The sequence below is a fragment of the Theobroma cacao genome, chromosome 9 (assembly GCF_053813885.1).
Source record: "Theobroma cacao isolate CCN51 chromosome 9, ASM5381388v1, whole genome shotgun sequence".
NCBI classification, from domain to species: Eukaryota; Viridiplantae; Streptophyta; class Magnoliopsida; order Malvales; family Malvaceae; genus Theobroma; species Theobroma cacao.
In genome coordinates, this window is record NC_142647.1 from 49176616 (window position 1) to 49191859 (window position 15244).

Here is a 15244-nt window from a genome sequence, read left to right on the forward strand (position 1 = left end):
ATTAAAACTCGAACTTGAACTTCATCGTCTCGATGATATTAAATTAAATAAGGCAGATTTAAAGTAACTAATTAAATTTAAAAATTCAAAATCGATGAATTTTTTAAGTTTCAATAATCAAAATTGTAATGAGTATTAACTCAACTAAATTGACCCCTTATAATGAACATTTATTCAATTCTAAAACGACGTCGCAGAGAAAGGACCCACCAATCCAACCGTGAAGAGGTCGACGACGTGATTGGCGAAGCCCAAAAAAGTTAACGCGTCATCCGACCACATGGCACTTTCTTATTGGCCAACCATGGTAAAGACGCATCGGACTCGGGTCTTTTACTGGGCCCACACATTACAAATCAGCAAAAAAAAGGCCCGAGAAAATCCGATGATGCCAAAGCCTTGAGGGTCGATTCCCCAGACAACCGACATCATTCGGGGCTCCGATTAAAAACCCGCTCGTGCCCTGCACAATCGCACTTAAATTCAACGTAATACGTGGAGTTTTGACGTAACAACAGCTTAGCAAAAAAAAAAAAAAAAAAAAATCCGTTAAGTCTCGATCCAAGATCAGAATTTCCAGGTAATACATAAAATTTCGCTTGTATTTGTTTTTTTGATTTATAATTAGTAAAAATTTTAAATTAATAGTTAATTTGGCTGCTATAATTTTTTTTTTTTAATTTTATCAATTTAAAATTTTGTTCTTTGTTAATTAAAAAGGCTGTAAAATGGTTTTGGTAAGCACGATTTATTTTTTGCTGGGAATTTTGTTGCTCTCTCTCAGGTTTAAGCTCTGAGAGGAAACAAGGGTTAAACAGGTAAAAAAAGAGAGAAAATTTTAATAAGAAAGATGGCTATTTTTTTATTGGGTAAATGATGGGAAAATGGAAAAAAAGGGGGGGCAAACTTGATTATATTGGCTTGTTTCATTTTTTTTTTTTTACTTTTTTTTATGTTGGGAATTAATCTATTTTTTTTTAGAGTTTTTAGGGATTTGATTGTAGGCAAGTTTTGGGTAGTGTTGAATTTTCACATTAGTTTAGAAAAGTTTATGGTTTTTCTCTATCTCTCTTTGTTTTTGGTTTAGATTAGGAGATCACAAATTACTTTGAATTTTGCTGCTGAAAGGGAAGAAAAAAAAAGAGAATTACTTTTGTTAGTTAGTGGAATTGTATAGTATGGTTTATAGTAATTTTTTTTTTCTTTTTGGTGATTTTGGGTTTGCAATATGTATTGATAGGGTTTTGAGGGGTGAGAATTGTTTTGAATGGGGATTCAAACAATGGGATCCCAAAGCAATGGCCAGCAGTCTCATTTACAGCCGTCTCCATTGGTGAGACAGAATTCATGGTATAGTCTCACTCTAAATGAAGTTGAAAACCAACTAGGGATGTTGGGAAAGCCCCTGGGTAGCATGAACCTTGATGAGCTTCTTGATAATGTATGGACTACCGAATCAAATCAGTCCTTGGGAATAGATACTGAGAGTACCTCACCATCATCTTCTCTACAACGTCAGGCTAGCCTAACCTTGGCTAGAGCTTTTAGTGGGAAGACAGTTGATCAAGTGTGGAAGGAGATACAACAAGGCCAGAAGAAGAGGTTCGGTGAGGAGATGAAGGGTCAGGAAAGAGAACCAACACTTGGTGAAATGACATTGGAGGATTTTTTGGTACAAGCAGGGCTTTTTGTTGCTGACACATCTTTAGGTCCTACAATGGAATTGGATAGCACCCCACAAAGTTTTCTGCCGCAAATTAGATTGTCACCTACCCCGTTACTTGGCACATTATCAGACACAAGTATGAAAGGGCGGAAAAGGGATAGCCAAGATGCATTTGAGAAGACCATTGAGAGGAGGTTGAGGAGAAAGATCAAGAATAGGGAATCTGCTGCACGTTCACGAGCCAGAAAGCAGGCAAGCCTTTAACATGTTTTTGGTTAATTTACTATCCCTAAACCATTTTTTTCCTTTTCATTTTATGCTTTCCCCTGGTCTTGTGGTTTTGTGCAGGCTTACCATAATGAGCTGGTGAGCAAGGTTTCACGATTGGAAGAGGAAAATATAAAGCTTAAGAAAGAGAAGGTAGAATCTTTGATCCACATTGCTATGTGGCTTGACATCAGCACCGGAAACGTGTCTCAAAGATTTTAATATGTGCATTTAATCTTGTTTAAATAGATAACCATACAAAACCATCTACTCATAGCAAGTGGAGACTGGAGTGAGGTTTGACTTTCTAGAAAATTTCTAAAGATGTGCTATTATTCATCATTCTTACCATATCAGAAGATTTGAAATACTGGCCTTTGACATAACTAGGGGACTTGGATGAGACTGCCAAAAGGAGATCAGAATGATGATCCATCATAAATAATGAGATCTGATAACAGAAAACTGTCAAAGTTACTTGGTTTTGAGTTTAGTCCAATCAACCTTGATAGGATTGCTACTCATAAGAAGATTAGAGTAAGTTGTAACAAATTCAGGGTGATAAATAGAATACAAGCAGCTTGTCCTTTAGAATTATTTAAGATACATTCTGAGATGCAGCCATCTACTGATTTTGGCAGTTGTTATACATAAAATTTAATCCATTTTTTGTTCTGTTTGATATTTGCTGATAGGAAGCTTGCAATTGTGCCAGTTGTGGCTGTGTACCCTAATCAATATGTGGTCTTATCCTGGCCCATTATGTTGAGTCTTTAATTTGGATCAAGAATTCAAGACTATTAGAATAACATATGGATGAACAAAAATACATATCATCACATACGAAAGGTTGATGGATAAAAATTTCGAAGAACTGAATGTTCATCCTGGTGATGCTATTTTCTTACTAGGTTTGATTTCTACAAGTTTGTTGCATTCCATTGATTGCAAAAGAAGTGCCAGAACTGAAGCTATACATTCAATGGTTTTACTTCTCAGAGCTTGTTCTATCTGACTATGTATTCTTTTGAACACTTATTGCAGAAATTTGAGAAAATTTTTCATTGTGAAACACCTGATCCTAAGTATCAGCTTAGAAGAACGAGCTCAGCCTCTTTCTGACGTGTCTTCCAGCGTTGAGAGTTTTGTAGTTGTGGTAAATGTTAGGCCTATCCTCTTGGTTTGTTGATGGAGCTGCTTTGGGAATTCATCCAAGAGTTTGGTGTTTTGTACATTTATAAGTTATAGTATTTCGGTATTCAACTGCTTCCAGAAACTGCCATGTTTATAAGTTAGGCTCTCTTTATTTTACTGAAAGACAAACTGAATTTGTGCTGATTAGCTTAATTTCTCCCTTTCATGTGAAAAAGAAAATAGGGGATCAACTATAAAAGTAGAAAGAGTTGGCATTGTGCAGTTGAAGATTGTGATTAACTAGTGAAAATATATTGAATGTCCTTGACTTACTATCAAACAGTTAGAACAATCTGTGCTATATCATTATCCATGGTTACTTTATTGCATGAAATGCAATCTTTGCAGGTTTTCCAGTCTCAAACTCCCTCACATTTATATTCTTTTCAAGCTATGAATTTAATTATTAATGGTTCTTGCCACAACTTGTCACAAATGACATCTTCAATGGGTACAAATTTACCTACTTGTAGTGCATATATCTAGTAGTTATAAACTTAACCATCTCCAGTTAAGATCCGTGACACAATTTTCTAATCTTGAAAGCGAAAATGAAAGACACGAACTTGCGATAAAAAGGTAGGATTTATGTGTTCACAGTAAAAAAGCTTCATATGTCATGTGTGGGGTTCACTTCCAATTGCCCGGGAAAAATCTTTGTCCGAACAGAAGTCACCAAGTCAATCATATGCGTTTTGGAGCAGAAAATTGCATGACTTTTTTCTAAACGACAGAACACATAGGCACCAAAATATTAGACATCGGCATTTTTCGTCTGTTTTTTGTCTTTACTTCTCTTCTTTGGTCAAGTTACGTAACTCGAGAGCTACAATCATCTGCATGTGGGTCTAGACTAGGCTTCAAGTTTAGCACAAAGCCAATCATGTCAATGAGTAGAAGACGTCTTGTTTTGAAGTAGTAAGATATTCTGAACAAGCTTTGTTACTCACACTGGATTCCCATATCAGTAAATAGAGAGTAAAGTAGCTCCACCTTGAAAAGTTTTGTTCCAAAAAGTGATGAGGAAGTGTTTTTAAGCATTGGACGCAGAGGGCAAAAGATACCCGTTTCGCTTTTTCTTTGCCTGGAAAATGGAGGAGAGCACAACTTCATTGTTGGAGAGGGAAGTGGAGTACTATGAAAACTGCCCAGGTTGTAAGACGGATCGTCTCAAACAAGAACAAACAGGGGTCCCTTACAAGCACTTGTCTTTTATCTGGATTGTCTCTCTCTGTACTGGTCAGTCCATCATAACTATCTATAAACTGTTTTAAAAAAAAAAAAAAGAAAAAGTTTGAGTTTTTTAGCATCCGTTAATGGTATTTGCTCTTGGGTTGCCATTGGATGGTAATAATCAAATCTTTTTAGCTCTCCAATACTTTTACTTCCTGTGTTTTTGATCAATTTATGGTTGCTTTACGGAGAAATACTAATATCTTGGACTCTTCTTTGGAGGGACTACATTTACCCTCTTCACCCAACTGTTTAATGGAGTTATATTGTTTGTAGAAAGGAATGTCCATGGTTTTCCTTTTCCTGATAGTTTGCTGTCTCTTTATAGTTTAAATTGTGTTTTAACAGTTGTATCTTATTGTCGTTTTTCATGTTTCAGCTTTGCCAATATCATCACTATTCCCTTTTGTTTACTTTATGGTATGTTATCTGCCTCTGAGAAATCTATCACATATTATGACTTATTACCTCTTATTATTATTGAAGGCTGAGGAAATAGTTTTTGCTGTTAGTTTGTAGAATTGATGATTCTAGTATGCAGACCTATAATGTCATTTTATGTGATTGTATATGCCTTTTTTTGTCAGATCAGAGACTTTCACATTGCAAAAAGAGAGGAAGACATTGGTTTTTATGCAGGATTTGTTGGTAATATAATATCTGTCACTAATGTTCAGTAGCTTTTGTATGCTATTAAATTTAGGCTTCAGAATGAACTAGTATTAAATTACAGTAATCTTTTGTCCCTCCTAGGATCTTCCTTTATGGTTGGAAGAGCTTTGACATCTCTTTTCTGGGGAGTGGTGGCTGATCGATATGGTCGTAAACCTATAATTTTGATGGGGATATTTTCAGTGTCAGAATTTTCTCTTTCATTCCCTTGCAAACTTATTATGATTAAGAAAATGAAGTCATTTGGCAAGGGTTGTTGTTATTGATAATTGTATCATCATAAGTTTTGGGTTTCAGGGTTGTATTCAATACTCTTTTTGGCCTTAGCACGAGCTTCTGGATGGCACTGTCCATGAGATTTCTTCTTGGGTGCTTCAATAGTCTGCTTGGCACAATAAGAGTGTGTACTCTGAGTATGCAAATTTGGATACATATACATCAGTTACAAAATATAAGCATTTCATAAATATTTCTTTATTCAAGAGTGCTAATGGTTCAACTTTTGAACTACTTTTTAGTTTTACCACCTTCTTCGATGTATTTTCCAGGCATACGCTTCTGAAGTGTGTAGAGAAGAGTATCGGGCTTTGGCACTTTCAGTTGTAAGATGAACAATTTAGTAGTCTATTATGGGTTCTTGGTGCATCATCTGGAGTACTATATTCACATTAAACTTTGCATTTCAGGTTAGTACGTCACGAGGCATAGGACTGATTATTGGCCCTGCCATTGGAGGTTTCTTTGCACAGGTAGAGACATTCCATTATTCAACTCCTTGCACAGGTACTTAAGAAATTTATCTTGCCTGCTAACCATATTTCTATTGATTCATGTATGGCCTTAGCCTGCAGAGAAATATCCAAATGTATTCACTGAGAGCTCCATTTTTGGGAGGTAGTCTGTGTTGCCTTCGTATCAATATGTTGTATTTTCCCTTTACCTTTCATGTGGTGATGTTTTGACATACATATGATTGCAGATTTCCCTACTTCTTACCATGCCTGATAATATCAGTTTATTCTGTTGGAGTTCTTATTGCCTGTAGATGGCTTCCTGTAAGTGTCAAACTTATTTAATCATCTTTTTCTTTTTCTTGTAATCCCCTAGAAATGGTATCAGCCACTATTTATCTACCCTGGCTTTGGATATGGTAATTGCAATAAAAATTCATCATTGCTTAATCAATTAAGACATTGTTCTGTAGTTTTGAACTGTGGATATCTGGATATCACAGAAACAGGTTCAGTAAGGTTACATCCACATATTGATTGAACTTGTAAAAATGAGACTTGATAGAGATAATTTAAAACTGTGCTACAATATTATACTGGAAATTCTTAATATGAGGTTTATGCAGTTGAATCAAGGAGCTTCTGCTCAAACTTCTCCACATCATGGCGTACCAAAGATACTTTGAATTTTGTTATAAAATAAAGGAAAAGTGAAATCCTCTTGCTTCCTGTACTTGGCAATAAGATTAAGTTGGTTTTCTATCTTTCAGTCTGCAATTGATTTCTCATTGAATGGTTGTTTACTACCTCAAATCATATGCATTTGTCCAATTTCTGTATAATGATTGATTCTTTCAAATTTATTTCTTGCATTTTGCATCTAGACAATTTTATTCCATTTGTGGCATGTGCTTTTTATCTAGGTGACTGGGTGTTTTATCACAAAAGGATTGTTTTTAGATTACTGCTAAGAGCATTTCTATTGGTTATTTCCCTCTCTTTTGTGGTGACACAAATACTTATGCAGGAGACGTTACACAGGCATGGTGGAAAGGGAAATCAAAAACATGATCCATATGATATGTCAGAACCTTGTTTAAATGAATCTGGTTGGAAGAACAACATCGTAGAACTTGAAGAGAGACAGACTCATAAGCTAAATCTCTTAAAAAATTGGCCACTAATGTCTACAATCATTGTATACTGTGTTTTCTCACTTCAAGAGATGGCTTACTCTGAAGTAAGTTATATCCCTTCCAACATAATGAATTATGCCTATCTAGCAGAAGTGTAAACTATAACATTATTCGTAATCTTCAGCTCCCATGTTAGATAAACTTCAGCATGACTGATCTTCACATATTCTTGATATCTTGTCAATAAATGGTTTTTTTCTTTGAATACTATACTTGTTCATAGTTCAAATAAAAACACTTAGCATGTCTTTGCAGATATTTTCACTTTGGGCAGTTAGTGATAAAAAATATGGAGGATTGAGCTTTTCATCTCAAGAAGTTGGTGAAGTTCTTGCTATCTCTGGTATCTATACCCTTCCATCCTGCAATAATTTTCTAGAAAACATTTTTCAAGTTGATGACTCAGCATTTTTCTAGTTTTCATTGGGGAACATTCTTACAATTGATTTGATACTGTACATTGTATAGAGATTTGTTCTCTATAGCCCTTTTTTGTGATTTTTTCATGCCTACCTTTACGCCTTCACAAAATCATGTCACTATTTCCTGCATGTGACTTTCATTTATTCCAATGGAATAAATGACAGAGAATCCTAGGGAGTGAAGCGGTACTTTATGGTTAAAGTGGCAAGTGAACTAGAAATAGCACGAGCTGTATCTTAAATTTATAGAAGGGAGTGACTCTAAGAAAAACATTAATAACTTCACTTATTTCATTCCCAGGATTTGGTCTTTTACTGTTTCAACTTTTGTTATACCCACCAGTAGAGAAGATCCTTGGGCCACTTATGGTTACACGCCTTTCAGCGGTAAATTCTTACCTCCATATCACTGATTCACTGTATTTGTAGAACTCTTTTCAGTTTTCAGTAATATAGCAGGTCAATGTTTCTTTATCTTCAGGCAATATCAATTCCATTGCTGTCATGTTATCCCTATATAGCTATGCTTTCGGGGGTTGTTCTACATTTGGTGATAAACTGTGCATCCATTTTAAGGAATACTCTATCTGTAAGTGAATTTGAATTGAATATCTGCACAAATACATGGAGAAGTTTTTGGCTCTTGAACTTCATCTTCCGAAGCCAATGAATACTCGAGTGAAATGAATCTGACATGCTTCTTTCAAGGCTGTATTGTAACTATTTTTTCGGTGAAGGTCATTTGATTTATGAGGCAATTTCTTCGGTATCATGTAGGTTTCTCTTGTTACTGGATTATTCATATTGCAGAACAATGCAGTGGTACACATCACTCCCCTGCCTACAGATCAATTATCATTCCTCTCTCTGGAATTTCAATGCTGTTTCTTTCTTTCTTCTTTGACTTGTTCTTCTCTCAGCCTCAAAGTCAGAGGGGAGCTGCTAATGGCATTTCCATAACAGCAATGTCTGTTTTCAAAGCATTCGGTCCGGCAGGAGGAGGAGCCCTGTAAGTAATGCTAACTGTTTCAGCTTCTTGTTTCTGTATATAATTGAGCTTTCATGCATCAACCTAGTTTATTTCAGCAGCAAAATTGGCACCGTTAAGCAGTTAACTTCTTTGAATTTTACGACAATGCTTTTAAACCATAATATCGGTCACGTCTGCTAGCTTTAGAAGATGGAAAAACAGAGATGTACTTCATTTACATCTCAAGCTGTATTGCTTTGTTATTTGCTGATAAAAATTAGAACTTTAATGCTTAAATTTTGAGGTTTAGGGCAGCCATTAGAGCTACTTGTCATAGCAAACCATCTTGTTAAAATGATACAAGTGACCCTTGCAACCACTCTTCATATAACAAAATTTTTCTCTCTTCCTGTCACATTTTGCACAAGGATCACTTCTCTTTCTCTTGTTAAAGTTCTTACTCCATGTTTATTTCCATGAATATGTAGTTTTTCTTGGGCACAAAAGCGACAAGTCACCAATTTTCTCCCAGGTTTGTTGTCTTTGTAGTTGAATTCTTCTGTTCCTGTAGATTCGGATTATCTCAAATTCAGATTCTTTAATACAAGATCTCTCTTGGCAATGCAGACAGTAAACTAGACTTTGATGTTTTGAAAACAGGTGATCAAATGGTTTTCTTCGTGCTAAACCTGGTTCAAGTTGTTGGATTGATGCTGACTTTCAAGCCATTTCTTACTGAACCCCGTTCATAACAAGTGAATCACACAAACATGACCAGTGTCATTCTTGTACTGAACCCAGCTTCTTTCTTTTAGGTGACATTATCAAGCTTCATTTGACATAAGAGAGAACAAGAATTTGTACTCTTTATCTGCTGAGGCATGCTTTTACTTTCTTCATAAGGTGAAATAAAATGATAATCTTGAAAATATAACAAAATTCATAAAGCTCAAAATTGCTACATTTCATAAAATGAGCACAAGAAGAAAGCTGGTTATAGGCATACAAGTAGGATCTTCTACAAATTTCTAATCCCTTTGCAGTCAAATACCAAATGTAGTTTATCGTATTCGCATCACCCTCAACAAAATCAAACAGGGAGCTCCTTGCCATAAATACTCCAAGACTACTTTTTCGATTTTCTTGTTGGGACAAGCTATATCAGTGAAGTGAACTGCTCCAAATTAAATTTTGATGTTGAAGTAACCAGGGTCAAAATGGTGTAATCGTACGTAACCATCCTCGCCACTGCTTGAGAAACTAGAAGTTTCAAAGACAGAGATGAGTGAAAATAGTTCAAGATTCGTACATTATGTAAACAACTACAGAATAGAAACCCTCTTGCCCACTTTGGTGGTGATAATGTCGAAGATGGAAGCTTGTTGCAGCCATGGCGTGTAATATCTTGTAGGTTGTAGCCATGACATGTAACATCTTGCAGTCATGGCATGTAGTGTGTAGCATGTTGGAGTCATGGCGTGTAATCTGTTACAATTTTAGTGTGCAACTTCTGTAACACGTGCATTGGGATTGAGAAATTCCAGATGTAAGAAGAATCTCTAGTTTATTATTGCCTGACTGTGAGTGGAGTCCTCTTTCGTTTTTACTTTTTCAAGACCATGCCGTCTATGGCAACGTTTTCCTTTTTGTAAAAGCCTTCATATAAAGATTCTTTCTTAGCTGTTATTATATATAGTCTTCTTCCCCACCGGATTCGCATATCAGCAAATAGAGAGTAAAGTAGCTCCACCTTGAAACTTTTGTTCCAAAAAGTGATGAGTAAGTGTTTAAATATTGGACGCAGAGAGCAAAAGATACCAGTTTTGCTTTTTCTTTGTTCTGGAAAATGGAGGAGAACACAACTTCTTTGTTGGAGAGGGAAGTGGAGTACTATGAAAACTGCCCAGGTTGTAAAATGGATCGTCTTAAACAAGAACAAACAGGGGTCCCTTACAAGCACTTGTCTTTTATCTGGATTGTCTGTCTCTGTACTGGTCAGTCCTTCATAACTATCTATAAACTGTATAAAAAAAAAGGAAAAAGTTTGAGTTTTTTAGCATCAGTTAATGATATTTGCTCTTGGGTTGCCATTGGATGTTAACAATCAAATCTTTTTAGCTCTCCAATACTTTTACTTGCTGTGTTTTGATCAATTTATGGTTGCTTTATGGAGAAATACTAATATCTTGGACTCTTCTTTGGAGGGACTACATTCACCCTTTTCACCCAACTGTTTAATGGAATTATGTTGTTTGTAGAAAGGAATGTCCATGGTCTTCCTTTTCCTGATAGTTTGCTGTCTCTTTATAGTTTAAATTGTGTTTTAACAGTCGTATCTTATTGTCGTTTTTCATGTTTCAGCTTTGCCAATATCATCACTATTCCCTTTTGTTTACTTTATGGTATGTTATCTGCCTCTGAGAAATCTATCACATATTAGGACTTATTACCTCTTATTATTATTGAAGGCTGAGGAAATAGTTTTTGCTGTTAGTTTGTAGAATTGATGATTCCAGTATGCAGACCAATAATGTCATTTTATATGATTGTATATGCCTTTTTTTGTCAGATCAGAGACTTTCATATTGCAAAAAGAGAGGAAGACATTGGTTTTTATGCAGGATTTATTGGTAATATAATATCTGTCCCTAATGTTCAGTAGCTTTTGTATGCTATTAAATTTAGGCTTCAGAACGAACTAGTATTAAATTACAGTAATCTTTTGTCCCTCCTAGGATCTTCCTTTATGGTTGGAAGAGCTTTGACATCTCTTTTCTGGGGAGTGGTGGCTGATCAATATGGTCGTAAACCTACAATTTTGATGGGGATATTTTCAGTGTCAGAATTCTCATTCACTCCCATTCAAACTTAATATGATTTAAGAAAATGAAGTCATTTGACAAGAGTTGTTGCTATTGCTAATTTTATCACCACAAGTTTTGGGTTTCAGGGTTGTATTCAACACTCTCTTTGGCCTTAGCACAAGCTTCTGGATGGCACTGTCCATGAGATTTCTTCTTGGGTGCTTCAATAGTCTGATTGGCACAGCAAGGGTATGTACTCTGAGTATGTAAATTTGGATACATATACATCAATTACAAAATATAAGCATTTCAGAAATATTACATTATTCAAGAGTGCTAATGGTTCAACTTTTTAACTACTTTTTAGTTTTACCACCTTGTTCATTGTATTTTCCAGGCATACGCTTCTGAAGTGTGTAGAGAAGAGTATCAGGCTTTGGCACTTTCAGTTGTAAGATGAACAATTTAGTAGTCTATTATGGGTTCTTGGTGCATCATCTGGAGTACTATATTCGCATTAAACTTTGCATTTCAGGTTAGTACGTCATGGGGCATAGGACTGATTATTGGCCCTGCCATTGGAGGTTTCTTTGCACAGGTAGAGATGTTCCATTGTTCTATTCTTTGTGGAGGAACTTAAGAAATATATCTTGCCTGCTAACCATATTTCTATTGATTCCTATATGGCCTTAGCCTGCAGAGAAATATCCAAACATATTTGCTGAGAGCTCCATTTTTGGGAGGTAGTCTGTGTTGCATTAGTATCAATTTGCCGTATTTTCCCCTTTACCTTTTATGTGGTGATGATTTGACATGCATATGATTGCAGATTTCCCTACTTCTTACCATGCCTCATAATATCAGTTTATTCTATTGGAGTTCTTATTGCCTGTAGATGGCTTCCTGTAAGTGTCAAACTTATTTATCATCTTTTTCTTTTTCTTGTAATCCCCTAGAAATGGTATCAGCCACTATTTATCTACTCTGGCTTTGGATATGGTAATTGCAATAAAAATTCATCATTACTTAATCAATTAAGACATTGTTTTGTAGTTTTGAACTGTGGATATTTTGATATCATAGAAACAGGTTCAGTAAGGCTAGATCCACATATTGATTGAACTTGTAACGATGAGACTTGATAGAGATAATTAAAAACTGTGCTACAATATTATACTGGAAATTCATAATATAAGGTTAATGCAGTTGAATCAAAGAGCTTCTGCTCGAACTTCTCCACATCATGGCATACCACAGATACTTTGAACTTTGTTACAAAATAAAGGAAAAGAGAAATCTTCTTGCTTCCTTTACTTGGCAATAAGATTAAGTTGGTTTTCTATCTTTTAGTCTGCAATTGATTTCTCATTGAGTGGTTGATTACTGGCTCAAATCATATGCATTTGCCTCCAAATGATTTTTTCAAATTTATTTATTGCTTTTTGCATCTAGACAGTTTTATTCCTTTTGCGGCATATGCTTTCTATCTAGGTGTTTTATCACAAAAGGATTGTTTTTAGATTACTGCTAACAGCATTTCTACTGATTATTTCCCTCTCTTTTATGGTGACACAAATACTTATGCAGGAGACGTTACACAGACACGGTGGAAAGGGAAATCAAAAACATGATCCATATGATATGTCAGAACCTTCTTTAAATGAATCTGGTCAGAAGAACAACATTGTAGAACTTGAAGAGAGACAGACTCATAAGCCAAATCTCTTAAAAAATTGGCCACTAATGTCTACGATCATTGTATACTGTGTTTTCTCACTTCAAGAGATGGCTTACTCTGAAGTAAGTTATATCCCTTCCAACATAATGAATTATGCCTATCTACCAGAAGTGTAAACTATAACATTATTCGTAATCTTCGGCTCCCATGTTAGATAAACTTCATCATGACTGCTCTTCACATATTCTTGATATCTTGTCAATAAATGGTTTTTTTCTTTGAATACTATACTTGTTCATAGTTCAAATAAAGACACTTCGCATGTCTTTGCAGATATTTTCACTTTGGGCAGTTAGCGATAAAAAATATGGAGGATTGAGCTTTTCATCTCAAGATGTTGGTGAAGTTCTTGCTATCTCTGGTATCTATACCCTTCCATCCTGCAATAATTTTCTAGAAAACATTTTTCAAGTTGATGGCTCAGCATTTTTCTAGTTTTCAATGGGGAACATTCTTACAATTGGTTTGATACTGTACATTGTATAGAGATTTGTTCTTTATTCCCCTTTTTTATGATTTTTCTATGTCTACCTTTTTGCCTTCACAAAATCCTGTCACTATTTCCTGCATGTGACTTTCATTTTTCCCAATGGACTAAATGACAGAGAATCCTAGGGAGCGAAGTGCTACTCCATGGTTAAAGTGGCAAGTGAACTAGATATAGCAGCAGCCGTATCTTAAGTTTATAGAAGGGAGTTACTCTAAGAAAAACATTAATAACTTCACTTATTTCATTCCCAGGATTTGGTCTGTTACTGTTTCAACTTTTGTTATACCCACCAGTAGAGAAGATCCTTGGGCCACTTATGGTTACACGCCTTTCAGCGGTAAAATCTTAGCTCCGTATCACTGATTCACCATATTTGTAAACTCTTTTCAGTTTTCACTAATATAGTAGGTCAATGTTTCTTTATCTTCAGGCAATATCAATTCCATTGCTGTCATGTTATCCCTATATAGCTATGCTTTCGGCGGTTGTTCTTCATTTGGTGATAAACTGTGCATCCATTTTAAGGAATGCTCTATCTGTAAGTGAATTTGAATTGAATATCTGCACAAATACATGGAGAAGTTTTTGGTTCTTGAACTTCATCTTCCGAAGCCAATAAATACTCGAGTGAAATGAATCTGACATGCTTCTTTCAAGGCTGTATTGTAACTATTTTTTCGGTTAAGGTCATTTGATTTATGAGGCAATTTCTTCGGTATCATGTAGGTTTCTCTTGTTACTGGATTATTCATATTGCAGAACAATGCAGTGGTACACATCACTCTCATGCCTACAGATCAATTATCATTCCGCTCTCTGGAATTTCAATACTGTTTCTTTTTTCCTTTTTTGACTTGTTCTTATCTCAGCCTCAAAGTCAGAGGGGAGCTGCTAATGGCATTTCCATAACAGCAATGTCTGTTTTCAAAGCATTCGGTCCGGCAGGAGGAGGAGCCCTGTAAGTAATGCTAACTGTTTCAGCTTCTTGTTGCCGCATATAATTGACCTTGCATGCATCAACCTAGTTTATTTCAGTAGCAAAACCGGCACTGTTAAGCATTTAACTTCTTTGAATTTTACAACAATGCTTTTAAACCATAATATCCGTCGCGTCTGCTAGCTTTAGAAGATGGAAAAACAGAGATGTACTTCTGTTACATCTCAAGCTGTAATGCTTTGTTATTTGCTGATAAAAAATTCACACTTTAATGCTTAAATTTCGAGGTTTTGGAGAAGCCATTAGAGCCACTTATCATAGCAAACTATCTTGTTAAAATGATAGGAGTGACCCTTGCAATCACTCTTCATATAACAAACCTTTTCTCTCTTCCTGTCACATTCTGCACAAGGATCACTTCTCTCTCTCGTTGAAGTTCTTACCCCATGTTCATTTATACGAATATGTAGCTTTTCTTGGGCACAAAAGCGACAAGTTGCCACTTTTCTTCCAGGTTTGTTACCTTTGTAGTCGAATTCTTCTATTCTTGTAGATTCGGATCATATCAAATTCAGATTCTGTAGTGTGGGATCTCTCAGCAATTCAGACAGTAAACTAGACTTTGATGTTTTTGAAAACAGGTGATCAAATGGTTTTCTTCGTGCTAAACCTGGTTCAAGTTGTTGGATTGATGCTGACTTTCAAGCCATTTCTTGCTGAACCCCGTTCATAACAAGTTAATCACACAAACATGACCAGTGTCATTCTTGTACCGAACCCAGCTTCTTTCTTTTAAGTGACATTATCAAGTTTCATTTGACATAAGAGAGAACAAGAATTTGTACTCTTTATCTGCTGAGGCATGCTTTTACTTTCTTCATAAGGTGAAATAAAATGATAATCTTGAAAATATAACAAAATTCA

General features: G+C 35.6%; 3 protein-coding genes and 1 long non-coding RNA gene across 8 annotated transcripts; all 4 read left to right on the plus strand.

Annotated features, from left to right (window-relative positions):
• The first annotated feature begins 399 nt into the window (after positions 1-399).
• On the plus strand, positions 400-3407 carry LOC18590858 (ABSCISIC ACID-INSENSITIVE 5-like protein 2). Its single transcript, XM_007016640.3, has 4 exons — positions 400-580; positions 1241-1918; positions 2015-2086; positions 2978-3407. Exons 2-4 carry the CDS (start codon positions 1268-1270, stop codon positions 3053-3055), a joined length of 801 nt encoding a protein of 266 aa, XP_007016702.3. The 5' UTR covers positions 400-580; positions 1241-1267; the 3' UTR covers positions 3056-3407.
• LOC148761065 (uncharacterized) lies at positions 2093-2760 on the plus strand. The gene is made up of 2 exons (XR_016028605.1): positions 2093-2230; positions 2324-2760. It is a non-coding gene; the product is annotated as an uncharacterized LOC148761065 (long non-coding RNA).
• A 627-nt stretch (positions 3408-4034) lies between the features above and the next one.
• LOC18590859 (putative peptide/nitrate transporter At3g43790) lies at positions 4035-9219 on the plus strand. 4 transcript variants are annotated; one of them, XM_088810292.1, is made up of 17 exons: positions 4035-4366; positions 4740-4780; positions 4948-5008; positions 5114-5216; positions 5330-5432; positions 5581-5634; positions 5719-5781; positions 5877-5926; positions 6012-6087; positions 6791-7003; positions 7215-7302; positions 7683-7768; positions 7863-7970; positions 8159-8203; positions 8302-8390; positions 8840-8883; positions 8979-9219. In XM_088810292.1, exons 1-17 carry the CDS (start codon positions 4219-4221, stop codon positions 9101-9103), a joined length of 1497 nt encoding a protein of 498 aa, XP_088666418.1. In that variant the 5' UTR covers positions 4035-4218; the 3' UTR covers positions 9104-9219. The 4 variants fall into 4 exon arrangements, with proteins under 4 accessions (XP_088666418.1, XP_088666419.1, XP_017983118.2 ...); XM_018127629.2 differs by having other exon boundaries at positions 4037-4366; positions 9012-9219; XM_088810293.1 differs by lacking the exon at positions 7863-7970.
• An 830-nt stretch (positions 9220-10049) lies between these two features.
• LOC108663464 (putative peptide/nitrate transporter At3g43790) lies at positions 10050-15240 on the plus strand. 2 transcript variants are annotated; one of them, XM_018127631.2, is made up of 17 exons: positions 10050-10345; positions 10713-10753; positions 10921-10981; positions 11087-11189; positions 11302-11404; positions 11553-11606; positions 11691-11753; positions 11849-11898; positions 11985-12060; positions 12743-12955; positions 13167-13254; positions 13635-13720; positions 13814-13921; positions 14110-14154; positions 14253-14341; positions 14791-14834; positions 14962-15240. In XM_018127631.2, exons 1-17 carry the CDS (start codon positions 10198-10200, stop codon positions 15051-15053), a joined length of 1464 nt encoding a protein of 487 aa, XP_017983120.2. In that variant the 5' UTR covers positions 10050-10197; the 3' UTR covers positions 15054-15240. The 2 variants fall into 2 exon arrangements, with proteins under 2 accessions (XP_017983120.2, XP_017983121.2); XM_018127632.2 differs by lacking the exon at positions 13814-13921.
• The last annotated feature ends 4 nt before the right edge of the window (positions 15241-15244 follow it).